The 24,023-nt window shown below is 44.8% G+C and overlaps 1 protein-coding gene across 5 annotated transcripts in view; it reads right to left on the bottom strand.

Moving 5' to 3' along the window:
- fgfr3 (fibroblast growth factor receptor 3) overlaps positions 1–24,023 on the bottom strand; it is a 69,331-nt gene that overhangs the window by 10,593 nt on the left and 34,715 nt on the right. For 2 of the 5 annotated variants that reach the window (XM_079175023.1, XM_079175021.1), the window contains exons 5-13: positions 22,487–22,656; positions 12,979–13,102; positions 12,610–12,800; positions 8,250–8,394; positions 5,492–5,664; positions 2,367–2,515; positions 1,904–2,025; positions 1,408–1,518; positions 1,131–1,321 (exon numbers count right to left, since the gene is read on the bottom strand). In XM_079175023.1, the coding sequence (XP_079031149.1) occupies positions 1,131–1,321; positions 1,408–1,518; positions 1,904–2,025; positions 2,367–2,515; positions 5,492–5,664; positions 8,250–8,394; positions 12,610–12,800; positions 12,979–13,102; positions 22,487–22,656 (1,376 nt within the window). Of the gene's footprint in view, positions 1–1,130; positions 1,322–1,407; positions 1,519–1,903; positions 2,026–2,366; positions 2,516–5,491; positions 5,668–6,275; positions 6,421–8,249; positions 8,395–12,609; positions 12,801–12,978; positions 13,103–22,486; positions 22,657–24,023 lie in introns of all 5 variants that reach the window. The other 3 variants (XM_079175022.1, XM_079175020.1, XM_079175024.1) reach the window with 2 other exon arrangements.

A 24,023-nucleotide genomic window follows, 5' to 3' on the forward strand; every position in this document is an offset into this window, starting at 1 on the left:
ACACACACGCACACACACACACACACACACACACGCACACGCACACGCACACACGCTCTGAAAGCTGTCAACTTTATCCAAACATGAAAGACCTTATCCGAACTTCTGAGTCTGAAACTTATTCCAAACTTACTGTAAAACAGATTTTTAGATTTGCAAAGATGTTAGTGAAATTGTAGATAAACTAATTCTATAATTGCTTCCCATGAACATAAAAAAATAACTTTGACACTGTAAAGGTCAACTGACTTGATTTCTGTTCAGACACAAAAATGGAAAAAATGTGCTAATATTTTGCATCAAAACTATTAAAAACGAACATACATGCAGCAATGCACATTTGTGACGGTTGCAACACTTTGTCAATAAAAGGTTTGAATAGATTCACGCAGGCAGAGGATCAGGAGCCTATTTACCCAGAGCACAGTCTGGCAGGAATGCTGAAGTAAACAAATAAAAAAAGCTATTTTATTGAGTTTCCTTTTAGTGACAGTTACCCATTGCGTTTATGTCTCGGGCTTTTATTGTGAAAGGTAAGAACGAAAGGAGTGGACCTGGCATGCGCTGCATTTGTCAAGGTTGTTTCTGACAACTCTCCCCTGTGTTGTTATGTTGTTAAAATCCTCTAAAGTACCAGAGTGTATGTTTTCAATATGTTCACGTCTTTATCTGAGGAGCTAAAGTTCACAGATTTCTCATAATTTCCGCGTTCTGTGTGAAAGTAATGACAAAATCAACAGTTTGAAAAAATATATTGAGGTGTGAAAAAAGGTTTTAGTTTGTAAAACTGAAAAATAATACTTAATTCAAATATATTTATAAACTAACAGTTTGTTGGGCTTGTCTAACACCCCAAAAAACGTTTATTATTTTCTTATTTTAAGTTTAGATAGATGAGTTCTGGCCGAGCCATCCTGATGTAGGAAGACTCTCCTTTGTCTGTTTTCTCATCGGAACAATAATTAAGTTGAAGTTGCAGCTGTGAGGACAGTTCCTCCAAAACATGCATTTATTCACAACACACACACACACACACACACACACACACACACACACACACTCACACACACACACACACACACACACACTCAATGACACAGCATTTGCACATGAGCTTTGGTGACACTGACCTTCTGCGAGGCGAGGTACTCCATGCCTCGGGCGACCTGGTAGGCGCAGGACACCAGGTCTTTGAAGGTGAGCTGCTCGTCGGGGATTTTACAGGTGTCGAAGGAGTAGTCCATGCCCGGCGGCCGCCGCGCCCGCAGGTACTCCCTCAGGTTGCCTTTGGAGGCGTACTCCACCAGGACGTACAGAGGACCTGCGACACAGAGCGGAGAGTCACTTACAACGCTCGGTTTAACCGTGGAGTCAATCATCTCGTCCCCCGATGCACCGAGAACTCACCGTCCTGCGTGCACGCTCCGAGCAGGTTGATAATGTTTTTGTGTTTTCCAATCATCTTCATCATCTCCATCTCTGACACCAGGTCTGACAAATCTTTATCCGTGGCGTCATCTGAGACAAACGAAAGAGAGCGTTAATGTCGAGGGCATCGAGGAGAAGAACGCAGGAGAGAGAGGAAAGAGACCAGACACACCGAATGATTACGTGTACGGGGAATGAGAGAGACACAATAGACACAATACTGCTGATTTTCAATCTCGGTGCACAGCCCCACGGCTGTCACTAGCCATGTTTCCATTCTACCCGCCAGTAAACACAGCAGAAGAAGAAGAAGAAGGTTGAGAACCGGAAACAAAGATCCATTTATCAACTCTTCTTTTGACAGAAGCAGAGCCGTTTCCTCACAGCTTTCCTCATAAAAACATGCGAACGTAAAAACTGCTAATGTCAAGGTCGCGTATTCATTCGTGGAGCGCTGCCCTCAACAACCGCTCACCTTTCAGCATTTTCACGGCGACGTCGAGAGGCTTGTTGGGCTTCTCCTTGTCGATGCCGATGGCCTCGGCCATCACCACCTGACCGAAGCAGCCCTCGCCCAGAGGTTTCCCCAGAGTCAGCCTGAAACACAAGCGACACAAACTCAGAGCTTGGATTTCTTTTCAGTGTGGACGGTTTATTTCTCTTTTCATCTCTCTCTCTACAGTGTTGAACGAGACTGATGTGATTGCCAAGTACAATAAACACGGAGGGAAGGTGTCATCGTGACCTTGATGTATTGACGGCTCGTGTTTTCACAGCACATCCCCGTTACAAGGACAAGAGCACAGTATCTGTCAACTCTGAAATATGTTGCTTGGCAGCGTGAAAAAAAACAAATAGCCACCGCGCGCCGTGTTTCGCCTCCGACAGGCGTTTAGACAACAATGATGAATGCAGAGCCGCGGAGGTATTTTTCTCACCGTGTCCGAGGAAACTCCCATTTGGGGTCGGAGGGCAGCTCCAGCTCCGAGACGTTGGCCAGCATCGGCCCGTCGCTGGACGACAGGCGGGCGATCCTCACCAACGGGGTGTTGGAGTTCATGGAGGAGTTAGAATCCAAGGACACCTGCTTGGGTGCAAAAATAAACTGTTATAGACTCTGAAGAAGGACGAAGTGATGTGTGATTATACGAGCAGACAGGAGGAGAGAGAGGAAACACTACAGGACTTTTGAACATTTTAACAGATTCTGCTCTAATCAAGTTAGAATCTAATCTTAGGATGGATAATCTAAAATATTCATCCGTAAGAGTGAGATTTTATTTTGTTATTTATCATAATTCAAAACATTTTCAGTTAATATTGAAATATGTTTTGTAATTATCTTTCTTCAAGTTAAAATTGTTGACAACTCATCTCATTGCTAGATTTGTTTTTGTCGGTCTAATTGATTTTAAATGTCAAGGCCAGTAAAAGTAAACGTCATTAAAAGTGCTGCACGTGTTTTAAGCGTTTGCAGAGAACGGTGTGTTGGATGAATATTTCCCTGCTAACCTGGGATTGAACCTCTCGGTGTAAAAACAACATTTAAGGATTGCATAAATGACTGAATAACTTCAAGATGGACGTTTTTTTGGCAGCGACAGACTGCAAACATCACACGCCTCAGGACCAATGTCAGAGCTCTTTTCAGCAGCTCCGAGTTTCTCTGAAAAAAACAGCCAGACTTCTGACGGCGGCGGTGACTTTTACAAACAGCCGGCCCGTGGCTGAGCACAGGAGGAAAGCGGTCGGTAACAAAGACGAATGAAGGAGGGAACAGAGGTGGAGCGAGCGCGTGGCGATGGCGGGGTGGACGTCTCTATCCATCAGCGAGCTCTCCAGACGCCGGAGCCCCCGCCGGCTCCGACATCCTCCCACCATCTATCTGGCTGCTGCGGGGGAGCTGATGGCTCCGGGTCCCGCTTGTGATGGATCTGTTTGTGTCTGCCAGCTCCGGCCCCTTCAGGTGGGCGTCCTCAAACAAACACGTCCACTTACCAGACTTCCCTCCGAAACTTCTCGTGAATGAGAAATGAGAAAAAAATGCTGTGAAGCTTGAAAAAACTAAAAAAACTAAAACCCAGCCCCGACCACAATTTCAGAGGCATGAAAAGTAATATTTGATAGAACATGCCAGGGGGCTTATGGGAGATTTACTCAGAGTTATGAAAAAGAAAAGGAGAGAACCGGGAGATTAGCTTTACAAAAACGAAGCAAAGATTACAGAAAAATGCAATAAGATCTTTTCCCTGCACTACCTTATAAGAGCATGTATATGAAGGTAGCAGAGGAGAGGAGACGTGGAGGCTACAATTAGAGCATCTTTCAAAAGATGTGTTTCTACCTGATATAACCCGACAAGGCCGCTTTCATGTAACAAGGACTAATTAGAGAAATACTATATTTGACAACCTTTCCATATATTTCCAGGTTTGTTTCAGCGTTTGTTTCACGTGCTGACTTTAAAGTAATAGTTTTATTTTCTTAAGAGAATGCATCATTTTGCATTTTGAGGAGCCACAATCCTTCAATCACGACGCTGGACAGCCGGAGCAGCGCACAGAGAAACCACACGTCATTCAGATGAACCTCTGCATCCGCTGTGCATTTTCGCAAATGTGGAAGAAATTCTGGGTCACCACTATTGCAAGAAACCAAAAGAACATTGAGCCACACTGCACTGCCTGAGGAATATATAACGCAGAGAGGCTGTTCTGATGAGAGTAATGGGGAGTGAACAGAGGAGAGGATGAGGGTGAAGCTCTATTAATTAGTGTGGAGAGGGAAAGCCTGAGAAGGGACTCTGGCAGAAATCCTTTTCCCTTCTTGGACGCGTCTGATTCTCGATCCTGTTTTCACTCTGAAATGTCCCGTCGAGCCTCTGATTCATGTCGACTCAAATGTTTCTTCCTACCCGTCGAAAGAGCACAACCCTCCTGAACAAGCTTGGAAAAAAAGCATAATTCCTACCACTTAATCTTGCAAATTAAATAGACTTTTGGATCTGATAAAAATAACTTCTAAAGAAATGTTTGTTTTCATAGCTTCCTGTTCAGTAGACACATATGCGAGTGGTATGAATCTTCTCATCTAAAGCAAATTTCCCCTTTGTTTTCAGTGCATTTCCCATTTTGGTAGTAGTAGGACTGGTTCTGTATGTTAGGACTTGGTCTTGGGTTTGACTCTGAACCTTGACCGCCGACGTTTGTCTTGAACGCGGCGCCCTGAGAGACAACGACGCGAAGCGCCGCGCAGACCGCAGCGATGCAGCTGCTCCACTTTATGCTTCTGTCCAAACAGTTGGAGTGGGCGAGTGTGCGTTACACAGAGTGAAATCTAAAACTAACACTGACAGTCACAGGAGGGCATAAATATCCCCGAGCTGAATCCGCTCCAAGATAAACGTGAACACATGTCACCAGCGTGACGCCTTCCAGCGTCCGCACCACGTCATCAACGCGGCGGGACGGACGGAGATCCACGACGGATAGACGGACAACAACACACTCTATTTATTTACACTCTTAGCTTGCGTGAGTCTGATCCTGCGAATGCACACTCTTCTGTAGGTTTCTCAAAATGACACTATTTTTCCATGACTTTACTAATTCAGGGTGCTTCCTTGAGCTAATCATGTTCCTCCTTCCCTGACTGTTGAGGTTGTTTTTCAAAGTAATCTAAGTTCTGCTGCAGTTCACTTTAAAGGAAAAAAAACCTGCTGAAAGCAGCATCTGATGCAACGAATGTGTTAAACAAGTTCCTGATATGATTTCCCCCCCGGACGTATACTCTGTATACAGTAGTTTGCTGAAAAGTTGGTGAATTACAAAACAAACTCAATATTTATGGCAAAAGACCCTCATGGATTACAGTTTTCATATGATGTTTTCAACAGTTTTTTTAGCGGAAAAAAGGTAAAATTGTGACATAATTTAAACCGCATCACCTGCATCATGTTGGACCAACGTTATACGTTGATGCTAAAAGCTCAAACTAAACAGACAGGGAGAGAGAGGAAGAGGGGGAAAGTGCTCATTCGAATCTTGTATCTACTTTCTGTTACCTGTCTCTTGAGGGGGAACTTTGACAGTTTCTGCACGGGCGGCGTGGGCAGCGTCTTCTGCGTCGTCATCCTCATGCGGCAAAGGACGACGATGACCACGGCGAGGATGAAGAGCACGCAGCCCGTCACGTAGATGAGGATGTCGGCGTAGTAGTCCTCCTTCTCCGGGCTCACTGCTTTTGGGGACGAGGAGGTCACACGACGCACAAATTGTCAGCTCGAAAATACAAGAAACGTGATGATTACCACATTATTCACACTTTTCCATCAATAATATTGAAAAGAAGCTTTTGCTCAGTAGCACATTTCACCTGAACAGATTCTATGGAATAACATCTATACGTCAAAGCAGAAACACATCAGAAAGTAATCAGCCTGTAGTTTTATCCTGCAGCAGGTAATTGCACCTGTGATGTGCTCCTCCTCAGGGAGGTAATTACTGTGTTGAACACCGAACACAAAAAAATGTCGTTAAATTGCCTCGTAGCCTTGAGACATTCAAACAGACGATCTGCTTTGATTAAAAAACGTCTCTCAATGGAGGCTAGATTGCATGTTCGGCTCGTCCAATTAAAAGACGAGATGACACAGTTGCGGCGCACTTAAAAATCGTGTTAACACGTAACAATCTATGGTCATTAGGGTTGAAAAGGAATGTTAAAGATTGTGCTACTGAGCAAAAAAACAAACAAATAAACAATATAGTACAGTTGCAATCATAGTTTGGAAATGGAAATGGACCACAAGAGTCCAAAGACCCCGCGGAGAGAAAAGAGCAATATACCTGGAACAACCGTCAGCCAGGCAGAGTGGTAAGCATAGCCGATAGAGTTCCCTGCCAGACAAGTGTACTCGCCCGCATCCTCAAAAGACACATTGGTCAAGAAGAGAACCTCTAGCTCCTTATCTGTAGTGTTAATACCGGCCGTCTGTGGAGGATGAGAGGGGGAAGAGATGGAGGGAGGAAATAAAGAGAGAGAGAGAGAAGAGATATCATGAGCCCAAAAGCTCCTTAGAGGAAACACCAAACACACCCTGTAGGAAAGGACAGGAGTGAGGATTTAAAGGAGTGATTTTCTTCTGCTGACAACGGCAACACCGGCACCTGAAAACACCCAAAGCATCACCGTCACCACGCTGCAAAAGAAGCCCGCTGGTTCAATCTAAACCCAGAAAGCTGTCGCGCTGCAAAAACCTTCTTATCCCGTCATTTCAGTGACTAAGTCCCACGAGTGGAAACGTTTCCTGTCAGCTTGTTTTAAGAATTTTGCTAAAAATGAATTTTCTTGATTCTAGTATGGCGACCTGCCGTATACAGTCTTCCTTCAAGATGCTGTCACTGAAGTAGAACATACTTGAGTCCTGTTGAATTATACTTAAAACAGGTTGAAATGTTCTTACAGCAATATCTGATTTTATTCTAAGAAACCAGACTTTCAGTGCTCAGTAACAGAAACGACTCGATAAGATGAACATTTTTGCAGCGGACATTTTTCTTGCCAGTTATGCTGCGTCTCAAATCTGATACTTCTGAACTTATACTTGCTATGTTGAACATGTGTATGCAGAGTACTACGTATATTATGTCAGTGTACTAACGGAAGTATAGGATTTGAGACACAGCATCAGAGTTTTCTCTCGGTCGCTGCTGCGACATGTGAGTTTAAATGAAACCAGCGTCTACCGAACGCAAAGCAAAGCAGATCCCTTCACCATTCTTTCTAGACCTCTCAGAAGCTTTCGATGCAGTTCTTTATAATATTCTTATCTCTCAGCTTCAAACTTTAATGTACGATGTTGCTCTGAGATGTTTTTGGATATTTGTATCTGTTGTTTTTAGCGGCGCCTCAAGGATCTGTTCTTTTTCCATTTCACATGAAGATTTGAGTTCCCCAATACAAGATGTTTGAAACTAATGATGCAAATATTTTAGTTTAGCTAAGCAAACTTACAATCAGTATTAAAAAGACAAAGACTTCAATATTATAAAGACTTTATAAAACCCTAAGGATTCAGCGTGGCTACTAAATAACCTTGAAACTACTCAGAAAAGGGCATCGCTGCAGTTGTGGATCTTCTCCTTTGACTAATGGTGGGTGTGATGACCAGTGGGGGAGTTTCAAACCCAGTGTCTGATGTGGCTCTGCAGGGTGTGTGTGTGTGTGTGTGTGTGTGTGTGTGTGTGTGTGTGTGTGTGTGTGTGTGTGTGTGTGTGTGTGTGGGGGGGGGGGGGGTGACTCTCCATCCCCAGGCCTCAAGTAATGAACAGTGACATCCAGACCCAGTCGTGAATCAGAGTCCTGCCGCATGCTTTAATATAAAAGCACATTAATACAGCTGGAGAATGCACTCCCGGGGAAATCAATACCGCTTGGTATGGTTTGGTTGGTGGGGTTTTTACATGGGCATTTGTGTGTGTGTGTGTGTGTGTGTGTGTGTGTGAAAGTGGTTTGTGGGGGCTTTGAAGTTGTCTCAGTAATTAAAGGTGTGATATTGTGTTTGTTATTGATCTGTAAGGAAGACAAAGTGGCACTGTAGCAACTAGTAATAGAATGTGAGAATTTAAACTTAAATCCCAGTAGAGGCATGTTTTGTGTGTGTGTGTGTGTGTGTGTGTGTGTGTGTGTGTGTTGTCCTATTAGCAAGCCAGTGAGCCAATCAAACCCACAACCAAGAGGAGCCCCGCAGAGAGGAGGAGACACAGCAGAGGATCAAGTGTAGCGAAGGCGGCAGAGTCGCCCTTGAGCTCAGGATTTACCTGGTTTGTGTATCTTAAGCCAGAAAGCGTTTTCCGACTTGCCTACAAAGTTTGAGGCGCGACACCAGTACTTCCCGGCATTTCTCTCTGTCACGTTGGACAGTTTCAACCTACTGTGGGCCTCAGTGTGTTTACTGACAACACTCTGTAAAGGGAAAATTAAGAGGCACAGTGAGGCCTTTGCGGAGAATTCCTGAAAGATCACATTTACATGAACACACATGAAAACACACCAAAGAATATCAAACCGTTCCATCTGCAGAACTTTTACTCGCAACTCAGTAGTTTGATATGAGTTTACAGGTACTGTTAATGTAAAACCTGGACACACACACACACACACACACACACAAACTACACATGAATAATAAAGCAGACAGTTTGAGATTAAAAGCATTAGAACGTCAAACCTGTAAAATCACACGCACACACTGTACATTGTAGTCTATTGGGAGATTAAAGGATATTATAGTATGTCAATCTTGTCAAAGTGTGTGTGCTGCATGCATAAACACACACAAACACGTGCTCTCACACACACACACACACACACACACACACAAACACACACACACACACCTACACACACTGCAGATGAATAATTAAACGGGCCAAGCACATAAAGGAGCACACATATCATGTTTTACGGTTGCTTAATGAACTTCCAGGGCTCGGCTCCAGACGCCTCCCCGCTCCCTCCCCCACGCCGCGGTGAGTCGCTCATCGTTAACCGTTTTTTCCGAGCATCAAAAGAGCAATTCAGGCATTTCTAAAACAAAAAATAAGTACAAAAATCTTGCGTGAACCCCTTCCTCCTCCTCCTCCTCCTCCTCCTCCTCCTCCTCCCACCCTGAGCTGTATTTAAACTCCTATCGTATATGCCACACATGAGATGTAGAGAGTCTGAATGAACTGTGGTGGGACCAGAGAGAAAGAAAGAAAGAGGGAGAGAGAGAGAGAGAAAGAGAGAGAGAGAGAGAGAGAGAGAGAGAGAGAGAGAGAGAGAGAGAGAGAGAGAGAGAGAGAGAGAGAGAGAGAGAGAGAGGCACACAGAGATCTCAGTAAACACTGTTTCAATTATGTGGTAGTCAAAAATAGAGCGTGGAGCCGCGGTCTGGGCCCCCCTCTCTCTCTTTCTCTTGGCCTGTCTTTCTCCCCGTCTCTCCCTCCTTTTCTCTTTCTCTCTTTCTCTCTATATTTGACATGCACCTCGTTACTTAAATGTGCTGGAATTTTTACACATGGGTCTGTTTTTTTTTTTTTTAGACACTTTTCCGTAAAAAAGCGGCGACGGCGATCGGATCTAGAAACATTTCTGTGACACTTCCAAAACGCAAAAGGTTAAACAGAGCGAGATATCAAAGAGGCGTCTAGTTCTGTCTTTTTAGAACAATGTAATAAATAAAGAAAAATAAACTTTAATGGCTGTTTCTGGCCGTTTAATAAATCACAAAATCTGATTTGAATGAGCCAATTTTAAAAGAGTAGTTCAACATTAATAGCAGATTTTGTTACTTCAGACAAAGCCAGGCTAGCTGTTTCCCCCCGTCTCCAGTCTTTATGCTAAGCTAAGCTAAACAAATCATCTTCCTCTTGGCAGGACAGTGAATAAAGATATGTCAGACTATTCCTTTAAGCTGTGATGGTTCCTCTAATGTTCCTCTCATGTTTTACAACGTGGGGCACAGATCATCATCAGACCGTCAGTTTCCCCCGAAAATCTTTACATTTGTGCCAAACTGTTCACAGTGTGAATTCATTCTATCTTCTACATGATGAACGACATGAAAAAGACGATAAAGCTCGTTACAGGATCCATCAGTGAGGCGCTCACGAAGGTTATTAACTAAGGCTTCAGCTGCAGAAATAATCCAACGTTGCTGCAGTCAGCTGTGGAGGTGAGAGCCTGAGAACACTCTCCCACCTTGATGACATCATTATGTTTCAACTCACCGCTGAATAAAGTAACACTAAGTCTGAAAGCCTCAAATCCATCACTGCAAGAAATAGATGAAGCCGGCCATGTTAGATTATCTTTTCTTCTGTCTCCTGCCACTCTTCTTCTTCTCTCATTTTCCGTCTCTCCCTCTCTCCCTTCTCTTATTTCTTTGTCTCCGTGCCTCTCTCTCTCTCTCTCTCTCACCCCCTCCCACTCATTCTTGAAGCCTCTCTCTCGCCCTCCATCTTTACCCTCCACTCGGTCACACATTCTCTCTCCCTCTCGCTCCCTGCTGACTTTGCCCTTCCTTGTGTGCCTCCACTCATTTTTTCCATGGCTTTTTTGGGTGCCTCTTCCCTCTTTCCTCTCTCCTCCTCCTCCTCAAACCGCGCGACGCAGCACATCTGACGGCAGCGGCGGTTAAACAGAGCCCGTCTCTCTCCCTGCGTTGCCGCCACCACGGCAGTTAACTTAGTCCAAACCAGATGTTTGTTTTATTCCCTCGCTCTCTCTAGAGGCAGAGAAAGAGACGAGGCTAAATAAGAAAGCAAAAGGCCTCCTCGGGTTTTTCGATGGGTGTCTTTCTCTCCCTCACCCCAAATATATATATATAAAAATAAAAACACGCCTCACAGTGGCTTTAGGGTGTTGTCCTCCTCGGCGAGGAATGCTTTCTGCTTTCTATTCTTGAACACCAGCGCTGCCCGGGGAGGTGATGAGACCTCCAGGAGTCACTCTGAAGACTATCCGACTCCTTCCCCCCTCGATGTTTATTCAACCTTTATTTCACGAGGGAGCGCTTGTGATTGAGAAATGCTTTTTTATGCATTTCAGACAAAAAACATCTGAGCAGTTTGAAGCAAAAACAACGAATCAGAACATCAGTAATTCATTAATTAATACCTGGAGATGCAAGTTCACAGTCGAGCCAATCAGCAAGAAGATCAGCGTCATCAATGAATCAAAGTTGGACTGCCGGTGTAGCAGGCATGGCTTCAAAATGTCCCAAAATATGACCTTTAAGGTGGATTTATGCTTTTCTCAGGACGCTACTTTCTCATATATCATGGTTGGTTTTGTCTTCTGACATTTTCATTTCTTTGTCCGCCCCTTTTCCCATCTCTCTATTTGTTCTTGTCTATTATTTGTTGGAAAATTCAATAAGTAAAGTTCAGGGAGATATGTGCATGTCAGGCCTGTGGACGGGACAAATAGCGAATAACATCAGGTTTGTTGTTGTAACTATTGTCAGTTTATAGACATTCTTATAACATTATAAAATGCATTGCTGTAGCAAAACCGCAAGACAACTGGAACTAAAATCCACCTTTAATTACTATTTAATTGGATTTAATCCACCTTCACAGTTGCCAATCATTGTCCAACACATGATCTATACACCAACATACATCATCTCCTGTCCAATCCCATAAAAGTGCTAAAAAACGCTTTAAAAAAGCTTTTATTACAAATAGATTAATTAGTGCAATGCTCTTTTTACTCGTCTTCCCGAAACTGTCAACTGAAAAATGTCAACTTATTAAGAACTGTGCTCCCAAACAAGGGAGAGAGAGAAAGAGAGAGAGAGAGAGAGAGAGAGAGAGAGAGAGAGAGAGAGAGCATTGGCCTGGTTTAACTACAGCATCTGGTTCAACCAGTGTCTCTGAGAATAGATTTAAGGTTCTTCTTTTTGAAGCTCGTAATGGTTTGGGACCGGCCTACGTTGCAGACTCTCTGTTGTTTTATAGCCCTTCATGAGCTCTCAGATCTTCTACAGACCTTTCTTTTTTTTTTTTTTTTTTTAAATACACACAATTATATTCACAAGAAAAAAAGGCCGCACAGCTGTTTTTTTTAAACTATGCTCCAAAATGATGGAAAAAACTTCCTAAAGCTATAAGAGACGCAGGCTCTGTGAAGAACAGCTGATTTTAGCCTATAATTAATGTCTTTTTAGTTATTATTTCTTTTTATATACATCTTTCATTTTTAGCATTCTCAATGATCTCTGTTGTTGATTACACGTATGTATTTTAGCATCCTTTGTCTTTTTATTGTCTTTCTGCATGTGTTGCATTTTTATTTCGATTTTCTTGTAAAGCTCTTTGAACTACGGTTCAGTATTAAAAGTGCTCTATGAATTAAGTTATTCTTTATTATTATTTACGCAGTGCAGGTGCACACACAGGAACATAAACCTGATGTACACAGCGGTGTAATTAGGTTAAGTGCAGGTGAGTCTTTCCTTTCCCATGATGACGGCGTAGCGTTCGAGGAACAAGCTCGTCAATTACACTCTGCAGTGAAAAGAGCCTGTGGCCCCCGCAGACCCACCTGCTGTACAAACTCATTAAACAAGACATTTAGGAGACGTCAATTACGAGACCCGGACTCGTTAAGAGTCGCGGGCCGCAGACCCACCTTCAGGATGTTGACGTAGGGAACGCCGTCGGTGCCGTAGCGGCTGCCGTTGACCTCGATGTGCTTCAGCCACTGGATGTGCGGCTGGGCGTCGCTGTAGACCTTACAGTGGAACTCCACGTCGCTGCCCAGCACCACCGTCTGATTGGCTGGCAGGCCCGCCTGGAGGATGGGCCGGTGGGGGGAACGCTCTGAGAGGGGAAAGCACAAGTCATGCATGGGAACGATGCTGCAGGAAATGAAGATATACAGCCTTAAAAATAATACGCTTCACACCAACAACTCTCGTGGGTTCATTCAAACCTCTGGTGCGCGTTTAATGTATTCCTTGTTTACACAGAAGCAGCGGTGAGAGTCGGTGTTGTTTACCTAACACATCCAGCTGGTAGGTGTGGGTGATGGCGCCGTACTTGTTCTGCACCACGCAGGTGTAGTTTCCCCTGTCTGACGGCACGGCGCTCTCCATCACCAGACTCCACTGCTGGTGTCTCAACTGGTGTAAGGAGGGGGGGAGAGAGAGAGAGGAAAGAACAGTCAGGATATGTCATTACAACACATCTAAATCTGTGAGGATACTGAGCCTATTTCAAGAAATCTCAGGGGGAGGTAGGTGTCATGTTTATCAGGCCTGATAGACGAGTGCTTATCCTGTATATTTCCACTTGTGATAGCGTTCTATCATCTCAAGTTCATGCGTCTATCTCAGGACTTAAAATATCATCCTTTCACTGCACACTAAATCACAAACCGAAGCTGAAATAGAGACCGACGGCTCTCCCACAAACAAGCGAGCGCTCTGTCCAGAGAAAAGCCTCCGCTCCTCGCTCGCTCCCTCCTTTGATATCCTTCTGGTGTGACATCACAGAGCGGCCAGGTTTACCGAGTTGTTTGCCCCCTTTTTTAAACAAACATTTAAAAAAATGGTAATACAGCTTTGACCTGCTTGCTGGTTGAGGAGCAGAAAACAATCTTTTTGGACACGGTGTGAACGTCTTGATGGATGACTGTGACTGCTCTCGTCTGATTATGTGTCTGCTGCAGACTTTGGATCAGATTTTAAAAGTGACGGGACGGACGAAGTCATTCTCAAGATGCAAGATTGCTTTACAAGTTGCTAAACAAAACAGTTGTGTAAAGCCCAGAAAGCCCCAAATGACGAGCCATCACTTAAACTAATTGATTGAAAGAACATTTCATATAAGTCTCTTAAAATCATTTCCTCCTCCCACCCAGCAGTGAGGGCATGCAGTGGTTCCACTGTGCCAGTCAAGAGCAATCCCTCCTCGGAGAGAGTCGCGAGGGTAAATGTTGCGTAGTAATTCAAACCAGGTGTGGCTGGATGGCAGCAGCAGACAGATACTAACGTGACAGATTCAGGAGCTGCTCAAGAGGCAGAGCGAGCAGCAGACAAACACGCATCGACAGGCAGGAGTCTCCACTGGGGGCCAAGAGGGACGACCTCCCCGCGGCTTAAGTGGAAACACGCGGCGCCGCCGCCGCCGCCGCGCTCCGAGTGAACTCCTTCGGAAAAGGGGTCAGAGTCACTGAAAGACGGGGGGAGTGAGGGATGTCAACAAAGAGGCCTTTCAGGGTGGAACACTCAGCATCACCTGCGTAGGAAAATGTGCCGGCCCAGAGAGGGCTCCGTGTTTTCACAAACGTTTAACCCCACGCGCTTTAGGTAGGAGGCCAGCCATTCACAGAACCTTTATGTTTGCAGGTCGAGGATCAATCCCTCCCTCTTCCCCCTCTTCCACTCTCTCTCTCTCACTCTCTCTCTCTCTCTCTCTCTCTCTCTCTCTCTCTCTCTCTCTCTCTCTTGGAGGCGCATGCGGAAAATAGTGTAACAGTGTAAATATTATGCCTGTGTGTGTGCTTTCTCTTTTTTTTTTTTTTTTTGCAGTTGCATGGTAACGTGGAGCAGGCCGGCCCGCTCAACGCTGGCACATGGAGGTTTTTGAGAGAGCGGCTGGCTGGCTCCACCCCGTCTACCCCCTCTCAGAGCCGGGGAGTCAAACTGGAGTCAATGGCTGCTCTCATGAGCAGATGAGTGACGCCTTCTGCTGCGGTCGCTGAGCACAGAGGAGGAGGAGGAGGAGGAGGGAGGGAGGGAGGGAGGGAGGGACGGAGGGGTGTTTGGGGGAAGAAGGAGGAGGCGACGCATGAGGAGGGAAGCTAGAAGGTGGTAAAATACGAGCTGAAGTCGATGCTCAGTAGAAGCCAAGACCACCAACAGAAAGAGAAAGAGACTGAGATCAGAGGTCTTATTTAGGTCTCCGTATCATAAAAAACACCTCGTTTCATAATAACTCAAAGCCAGAGGAGGTGCATTTACTTTAGCTCACTGCTTCTTTTGAGGTTCTGCTACTTTGAAGTTTGAATCCACTAAATGTATCCGACAGCTGTAGTTGCTCTGCAGATTTCCTCCTTTAGCTTGAGTGATGATTATGACTGCTGGTGGACTATGAACTCGTGGATGTTGCCACTCTCAAAGTCAGAGTTTCAGCTCAATGAAACACGTATTTCTGATACAATCTGTAGAGGAACATGTGATCCTTCAACTTAATTCGTCAGCATGAAAGTCCCCAAACTGGAGCTACAAGTATTTGATAACTTCACTATTTGTTATTACACGTTCATGGTATTTAGAAATCTTTTCTCCAGCACTTGTACTTGGTAATAATAGAGACGAAAAGTTGAATTTATCAGCAATAAAACTGTTTCTTGTCCAACTGTTGACATTCTGCTGTCACAGCTTCACTTGTGCTGGTATGACCGGTAGCATATGGCGGCTAATATTAGCTAATGTTAGCAAACTAAATATTAATATGTGGTAATAATGAACTGTGAGTGACATTCCCACTTTAACTCTTTCCCTCGGCACATTTAATTACTTTCTTGCCACTTGCTTTTATGAGCATGTTACATTGGCTAACCCCTGTTGAACCTGCAGCATTAGTCCCCAAACGTGATAATCCCATCCATTCCAATCATGCCAGATTCCAAACAGAATTAAATTATTAAGGAGCTTATGTTTGAGTCATAGGAGGCTTTAAAGGTTTTAGGGCTTTGGCCCTACAGAAGGGCCCGAGGAGCCATGGGAATGCACGGGGAGTTTCACACTGCAAGAAGTGTGCATCGGAAGGAGACATTAAACCAACATAAAGTCTTTACATGGAGGAAAAGAGGTGGAGGTTGGGATTTGCACTGCAGCATTTTGTGCATGAATTATCTTGAGACAAATAAAGTTATCGGCTTCGTTTTAAGATATTGTTCTTGCCGTACAGAGTCTGCCTTTGGAAAACAGTGAGGTTACCTCACTCTGTTGGCGGAGCCTTTTGTTTATTTTAATCAAAACAAGAATTCTCGACTCGACTGCCAGCTTATAAATGGTTCATAAAGATGCAGACATTTTTTGCAGTGTGGCAGTTGTCTGAGAAAACACAGGAAGCTCTGCTCCCTTTATAGTCCAAACCCTCCGTCTTCACCTCGCAAAATAGACCCGTCAGAACCAACGGGGCCAGTTAGCAGAATTTATGACTTTGTCAGAGCAGAGCAGTGGCACCGGACCTGTGCTACCGTCTCATTTGGCCGACACAGAGAAAGCGGAAATAGATAGAAGCGGTCCTGAGGGCTCGCTGGCATCGTTTGTGGGTCGGCTGCCTGAGTTTGGCTCTACATGCCGCTGCATCAACATAGAGGAGAAGACTGTAACATTGGAAGTATGAGAGTTCAGAGGAGGAAAAAACAAAAGAATGAGAAAAACAAATAAACAGGATAATCCGTCTTTTTCGAGACCCCTTGGTGTAGTTGTGTAAAACGACAGGGGAGAAAGGTGAACGACCGTGGAAGCTCTCAAATTAAAAAAAGAGCCCAAAAATAATCTTGCAAAGTGTAGAAATTCCTCAGCGGCCTACAGAGACTCACAACCCGGGCCGTGTTAAAGTCCGAACTGGAAAAAACAAGGATGTAAAGTACTTAAAGTCTTAAAAAGTAACAGCGTGGAGCCCGTTTAAGAGCCCTGCCTTGGAAACCTGTCAAAACAGGGATTGAAAAATCAGTTAAGCGCCGAGCGACCTGGACGAAATGAAACACAATAATTACATTGTCAACTTTTGTCTCGCTTGTGCTGCCGCGGTTCAGCGTGAACACAATGTGATCCCTCCCGGCATACGTGGCAGCGTACAACAGCATTGGCTATGGCTTTCAAAGACTCAATAGGTCGGCGACACGCCCACCTCTCCCCGCCTCCATCTGATGGCTCAATAGAGAGGTGAACTGTGACCTTTAGGCCCTGCCCCTCCATAGTGGAGGAGGCTCAGAGCGCCGCAGTTTGTCTGGGGAGGCGCACAAAGCTCCGGCATGTCGCCCCTGCTGGAATTTTCATTTTCCTTTTTTACAAATGAGCCACACATCCTATTTACCGTTTCATTTAGTTTCAACAAACGCACCGTTTAGTTCTCTGTGTTGCATTTCAATAGACTCACAAAGCGCTCGTAAGATAGAACCGAAGGTCTGAACAACCTCCAGCGTGCAGACGGGTTACAATCTACTGAGAAGACGTTAGAATACAAATATAGCGGCCTGAAAGACTTAGTAGTGATAATTATACTACCAACATTTACATTTTTGTACTCAAGTTGTTGAATATATGATTTGTGTTGCTGATATTCTCCTAAAATCTTCAGAATCAAACGTTACTTTCTTTCAAAACTACAACTAGTGAGCCCTTTGCTTCCAAGAAAAGCATGTGCAACAGCGTGCAGACCATCAAACTCTCCACTGGAAAAATTAAACGCTCTTAAACCCACCGACACTCTCTAGGAAACATTACCGCTGCGACCGTCTTTTTTGGAAAATATATTACGTAGGGAGGTGGAGAGAGAGTCTGTAACCGTAGCTTCAAATGTTTAAAGACGTGCTGGATAATATACACTATATTATCAAAACAATATAATAATAATAATAACATTTCATTTTTTAAATATCACTGTTATCGTCAATACTGGTGTATTGCAAAAAACCCAAAGACAAAATATCTTCCACAAATGAACCGACATGAAATCCACGAAGAAAACACGACTGTGTGTGAGAAATGTTCCTCATAATCTACAAAGAGAAAAGTAATTTCAGGCCTTTATGGAAGATGAAACCTTCTTAAAATGAATGTCTTCAAGGAACAAAGGAGAACACGGTGCATCCTCTGAAAGGCCACTTTCAACCACTCCAGTGTGAAGTCAGGAGGTACTTTTGTCGGCGGGTAATGGACCCTAATGGTCGGTAACTTTCACCTCTTACTGGCGCAGATCTGATGGCACTTAAGAGTAAATGACAAACTGTGCTGAGTGGAGGGGACTCCACTGTCCTGATCAGCATGGATCAGTTAGCAAGTCACTGACACACACACACACACACACACACACTTACTCTCAGCCCAAGAGACGGATGACAGAATCATCCCGTCACCTGTCCAAACCTTAAAAAAAAAATCCGACACGGTTGCGATTCATTCAGTGGAAATTAACCACGGCTGTCAAATCTAAAATGATCTTGTCATTTCAATACGCATGTCAGCGGAAGACGGCTTCACCTTGAGGACCCCGTTGAAGGAATAGAGTCTTTAGAAGGCCATTGTCAGGCTGTCAGGACTCAGGGTGCCCCCCCCACTTGCCCAGTCCTGCATGATGAACTCATCACCGGGCAGATGTGAGGCGGGGTGACACGGCCGGACTGAATGCACCGCAAGAAAGGTCTGTCCTGACAACGGACTGCTGCATTCTGTCGTCTGTTGGCTCAATGACGATTCAATCTGCAGCCAGTTTGTTTGTGATCCTTCTTTCTGAGGCTCTTCATTAACACTTTCTTCACAGTGTTGCTGTTTGACACTTAAAAACCATTTAGCGAACAACAAATGAGGCTTTTTATGTTTCCTGCAGCTTCCCACAAAGCAGTGATTGTTCCACATCATGACGGTAGTTAGCATGTGTAGCATTAGCCACACGAGACTGAAGGACAAAAACAGGAGAATCAAAAGAAAACATTTAAGTAAGGGATAGCTGTCATCCCGCTTATTGCACCAATACTCACTAAAGAAATCAATAAATTGATGCAAAATATGGATCTAAAATAGATTCTGTTGCAACAGTCTGTTATTCATAGCAGCTGTCTGCTATAAAGACAATAACAGACCGTAGAATGCCGTAAACGACCAATCAGAACGGAGTATTCAACAAAGAGTCGAAATCTTCTCATGGTGCTTGACTGGCAGGTGATTTGTGGGTAATGCGGTGCACAAACACTGGATGGAAACGAGGATCTGAAGGATAACCGTGTTAGAAATTAAGTGACATTGTAATGGTATTAGACACATCACTCAACTTAATTGGAGATAATGTGATTTGATTTTCGGTGGTAATGTGCAAACGTCTGGATTATCTTCTAGAAAATAGCTTTGAAAAGAAAAAAAACTGAGCACCAAGGACATTAAACGTTCATTGTTCCGTGCTGGACAGTTGCCTAATGTTTTGCAGGGTGGAGGTGGAGTTAGCGGAGGATTTGACCTTAGGACGGGTGAAGCCGTTACCCCTGACCCCTCTGAAGCCAGGCCATGTCACGGGCCTGTCTGTCACCCAGCGCCCCGTTTCTATAGAGGGTGACCTCTCCGTTCACCTCCCTCAAGGCCAACGGGGCCACATGGCTAACTGGATTTTATAAGGGCTCCGGGACAGGACAGAGGGGAGGGGAGGGGCATGTGATAACGTCTCCATAAAGACACAGAAAGGAACGTCTCAATAACGGCCACCTCCGATCTTACATCTCCATCACTGTGGCAGGAATTTGTTCCCGGAGACTTTGCTGCTGATACGTGTGGCTTTAACGTTTCATAATCGTGTGCAAAAGAAGCCACACAACACTGTCGAGTAGGGTTAAGTGGCTTTAAAGCATAAAGTCTGCAGGTTATATAAAAGCCAAGTTCACTGAGAGGGAATTAAAAGGCTAAGTTCTGCATGGCAAGATAAGTTAAGTGCGGAAAAAAAGTAAGTGGTTTCTTTTATGTGATAAAACCTTTTGACCTGATTAAAAACCCAAACAAATACAAGTTAAGCTGGAGAAACTCCTGAAAGAAGGGCAGCATTAAGACACGTTTTCATTTTGTTCAACTTGCCCCGGTTCTGCTTTAGAGCTCTGTGCATAAACCAACAGTCACAGCGTCGATCCAACACGCACCTCAAATAACACACGGACACCTACACACTTCACAGCACCGCGAGGGCCAACAGCATGGGTGGCCACAGCAATAGACGGTGCCAAGCACGACCCGCTGAGCTATACAGAGCGGAAAATGTACAGGAATTTGTCTCGGTGGCTTGGTGACAACTTGGTGTCACAGCTCACACACTGACACAACCCAGTGCAAGTAGACGTCACGTATACGCCGTAAAGGCTTTACTATGCATAGCCAGCTACATCTCTCTAATTACACACGTAGCATCCCACAGGTGCACGCTTTAGAGCGGGGGAGTGAACAAAATGGCTACTGCTGCAGGACGGAGGGATGAGCACTGCAGAGGGAGACTTTATCGTGATTAAGGCTGCAGCTATAGCGACCATTTTAGTAATTGAGTATTCTACAGATTAATCATTTAATCGGATACAAAATATGAATTTTGTTTCTTTCTTGAGGTAGTAGAGTTGTAGTAAGTATAAGAAAGAGAAAATAAGACAGAACTACTAACTTGGTTTCCTTTTTAGAAAATAAACTTTTTTATTGCAGACAAAACTAAACCCACTTAGTGCATTTAGGTGCCATATTACATTACATTATTCAAGTTTCTCACCTAAAACTACATTTTACAAGATGTCATTTGAACGCCTCACGATAACGTTATAATTGACCTTTGCTCAATTGTCATTTATATTTAATAGAGCTTGAACGCTTCATGATGTAACTCAATGCAACCTCCTTTAACGTTAGCCGTTAGCTCCGTTAGCTCTCCTTCTCCTGACACCAACATGGATGTCTCAATTTTCTTCGAGGAATCAGTTCAACCCCTTCTAACGATTACGTTGACATTAATATCGAAATACTGCACCAGTCACCACAAAAAACATCTCAATTTTGCTCCTTGATGGCGAGTCATTTTCTACACAAAAAGGACACTTGTGGATCAGGGTGAGCAGCGAGAGATTTGGTGAAAAGATGGAATAAATATTGAAGTGATCTGACCGGCCAAGTTTGAGATTCATTTGCTGCTAACAACGTAGCCGCAAACCTTGTCATCTGCAAATCATCTGGCGTACCTAACGTGCTAAAAGTTGCTGTCGGGGAGCCACTCAGTGTCCTGAGGGCTGGTGACAGGTGTGTGTGTGTGTGTGTGTGTGTGTGTGTGAGAGAGAGAGAGTGGGGACAGAGGGAGGGAGACAACTGCTGTTGGTCTGCTGGGAGCAGATGTTGGAGATCTCTGTAAACTGTTAATAGCTGCAGGATCTCATTACATTTAACTCTTTAAATGCCAAACCTCCACCGGGGGAGAGAGCGTCTCTCACTGCCTCGGCCTCTACCGGCCCGACACACAAACAGCTGAAGTAGTTTTAGTTTCACTCTTCTTCTGCTTACTGTCTTTATTACGGTTTTAAAGCAACAAAGTGCCTCGCCAGGTCGCTTTCCCCTGACACAGCAATTCAACAGGAAAAAGACAGTTTTTGAAAGTGTAAATGGGGCCGATGTTTACACTAAAACCGTGTGAAAATGATTAAAGACTGTACAATCTTAAGAGGGAAATTGTCTCCCCTCAGCATCACTTTATTAAGACAGTGTGAGGGCTGAGAATAAGGGAGAATTAGGCCCTGATCAGACGGGGTTTTCCTAAATGTTTTCAACGAGAGTGGAGCCTTTTCGCAAGCTGCTTTTTGCAGGACAGAGCGCCTCACGTTTCTCCGCTCTGTGCGTCTCGAGAGGAACAACTTTGCAGGATCCCCCGGAGCTATAAGACTTTACGAACCGTAGTTATCCTGATCTGAGCAGGAAACAGCAGGAGGCAAATCAGTGTGACGCTTGAGCAACCTGCAAAAAACCCACTCGGTCTGATCAGAGCTCAAGACGAGGACAGAACAAGGGCTGGAAGAGTTTAGGAAGAGTTTACCTCCCTGGGCATCATTTTAGAATTCATATGTCATTCAGTTTGAGTTTATTTTGAACCAAAACACAGGTTTGGACTGTTTGAATTCCGATCTTCTTACCACACTGCGTTTGTCTTTTAATCCTACAGCTCAGGGCCATTAAAGGAACACAAAAGTAAACCAAGCCCTGTTACTTTAAGCAGTGCCATTCCACATGAGAGCCCAGTGTTTAGAGAGAATACAACAGCTGTTTGCTGCTCCGCATTACTGTCAACATTGAGCTATCACGCGAGGAACGCATGTATTTGTGCTCCACTCTTGTTTTCAGCACAGCAGTTCGACCCTCTGAATGTATTTTGTTGAGCTTAGCGGGGGTTTGGGGGGGGGGGGGGGGGGGGGGGGGGGCTACAGGCAGCTCGAGTCCCGCTGGGGCGGCGCGTTTTCTGACCTTTATTTACCGTGAGAAGATCCACGGAGCATGAGCGGTCTCTCAGCACTTCGCTTCACACTCTTCCAGTTATAGCAATTCACACCAGGGAGCATCGCGTCACTCGCACCGATCTACAGATGGACACACAGCAGCTCCACTGGACTAGCGGGGGGGATTAAGATGCCTTGCTAAAAGGCACTCTGATGGCAGCTCAAGGCGGGCGGAGCATCACCTCCTGCTGGCAGCTGGTGTGAGGATTTGAATCCTTAAATCACAGCTCCTCTGTGCCCTTTAGGTGTGAACATGTTTGGAGTTAAGTCCTCTCACCTTGATGCCTCCCATCCTCTGCTCTCCCTTGAACTCTTTGCCGTTCTTCAGCCAGTGGATGGTCGGCGTCGGGTTTCCGGACGCGGCGCAGCGGAACTTGACGGTGTTGGCGGCCGGAACGGCCAGGAGCTTCTTGTCCATCCGGTCGGGCCTCGTCCAATACGGAGCTTCTGTTGGCGAAACACAAAAACAGGCCGTCAGTCATGGCAAACTACTTCTCCAAAGCAGAACATACTGTACTATGCAGGCTGTTATTATACAACATTTCACGGATAACTATTATTTGAAGCCATTGTATCGAGTCATTCGAGACGTCCAAATCAAATCTCAAGTCCCACACTAGGGCGCACAAACAAAATGCACTTTAAAGAAGCAAGAAGACAACGAGTGTAACCGGCAACACGCCATAAACCAACCTCCGCCACACCGAGGATGAATCATAAGGAACTGTAAACTCATATCTTATATTCAGGGACTACTTTGTCTTTATACAAGCCCTGTAAAGACAGAAGTCAAGTATGAAATGCATTATGAAGAAAAAAAGGTTGAATACACTGCAAATGTTTAAGACTTCCTGTTTCAAAAGCATCTAAAAATGATATTGACCCTCTTTGTGAAATCCTCAGATCGCGCAGAGAAGCGACCGATTGCGGAGCCTTCGTGCAACCGCACGCAGACCGTGATTACGACGTTTTCTGTCAATAAAGTGTTTATGAAGTGTTGCCGTGTAGCCGGGATCAAGTCACGGGTTCTGTGACGGCACTAAGTCAAAGTTTGAGACTAACTTCAGGTCTCAAGTCTTCATTTTTGTGACTCTGCCAAGACGTACCACTTTCAGATGAGAACTGATCAAACCAGAGTTTTCCATTTTCTGGTATAATCTGAGATCATAGAATTTTTTGGGGGGAAAACACCCTCCAGGAATTCATCGTAACATGTTTTAGTAAGAGGAAAAAGATGGCGCAGACGGTACAACTTGCTCCTCTGCCCCGTCTTCAAATTGGTCCTCATCTTGGATGAGTTATGAACAGATGTGAGGAGGTCTACCCTCTCCGCTCCGGGTAAACGACATGCAGTACCTGCACCCATTGTGTCTCCACTGTCAAGCCCCGCCCTCTTGTCCTGAGAGAAAAGTTCAAGATGCGCTAAACGATGAAAAAAAGACACAGTTTGACGGAGGACACAAATGCGTGAAGCGTCACCGGGGACCAAACAAAAGCGTATCATCCTCTTCCTCCCCCTTTCCACGACAATGCAGGAGTTCATTTGAATCGTCCGATCCTGAGCGTTTGTAAAAACCTGTCGGAGCGATTTATTGAGTTGTATTGAGAAGACGGCGGACAAAGAGAGTGTAGCGAGTCAGAGAGGCCTATTGTTCCCGCTGTGTGGGTGTGGAGGGTGAGAGCACCGAGGCATGGCTCACCCACTCTCTCTATAGGAGTGTGTGTGTGTGTGTGTGTGTGTGTTTCCCGGAACAAAAGCAGGGGAGGTGGCTGACCGGTCATCAGATGTCTCTTTTACTTTCTAAATGCAGGAG

The sequence above is a fragment of the Pholis gunnellus genome (assembly GCF_910591455.1).
Source record: "Pholis gunnellus genome assembly, chromosome: 15".
NCBI lineage: Eukaryota > Metazoa > Chordata > Actinopteri > Perciformes > Pholidae > Pholis > Pholis gunnellus.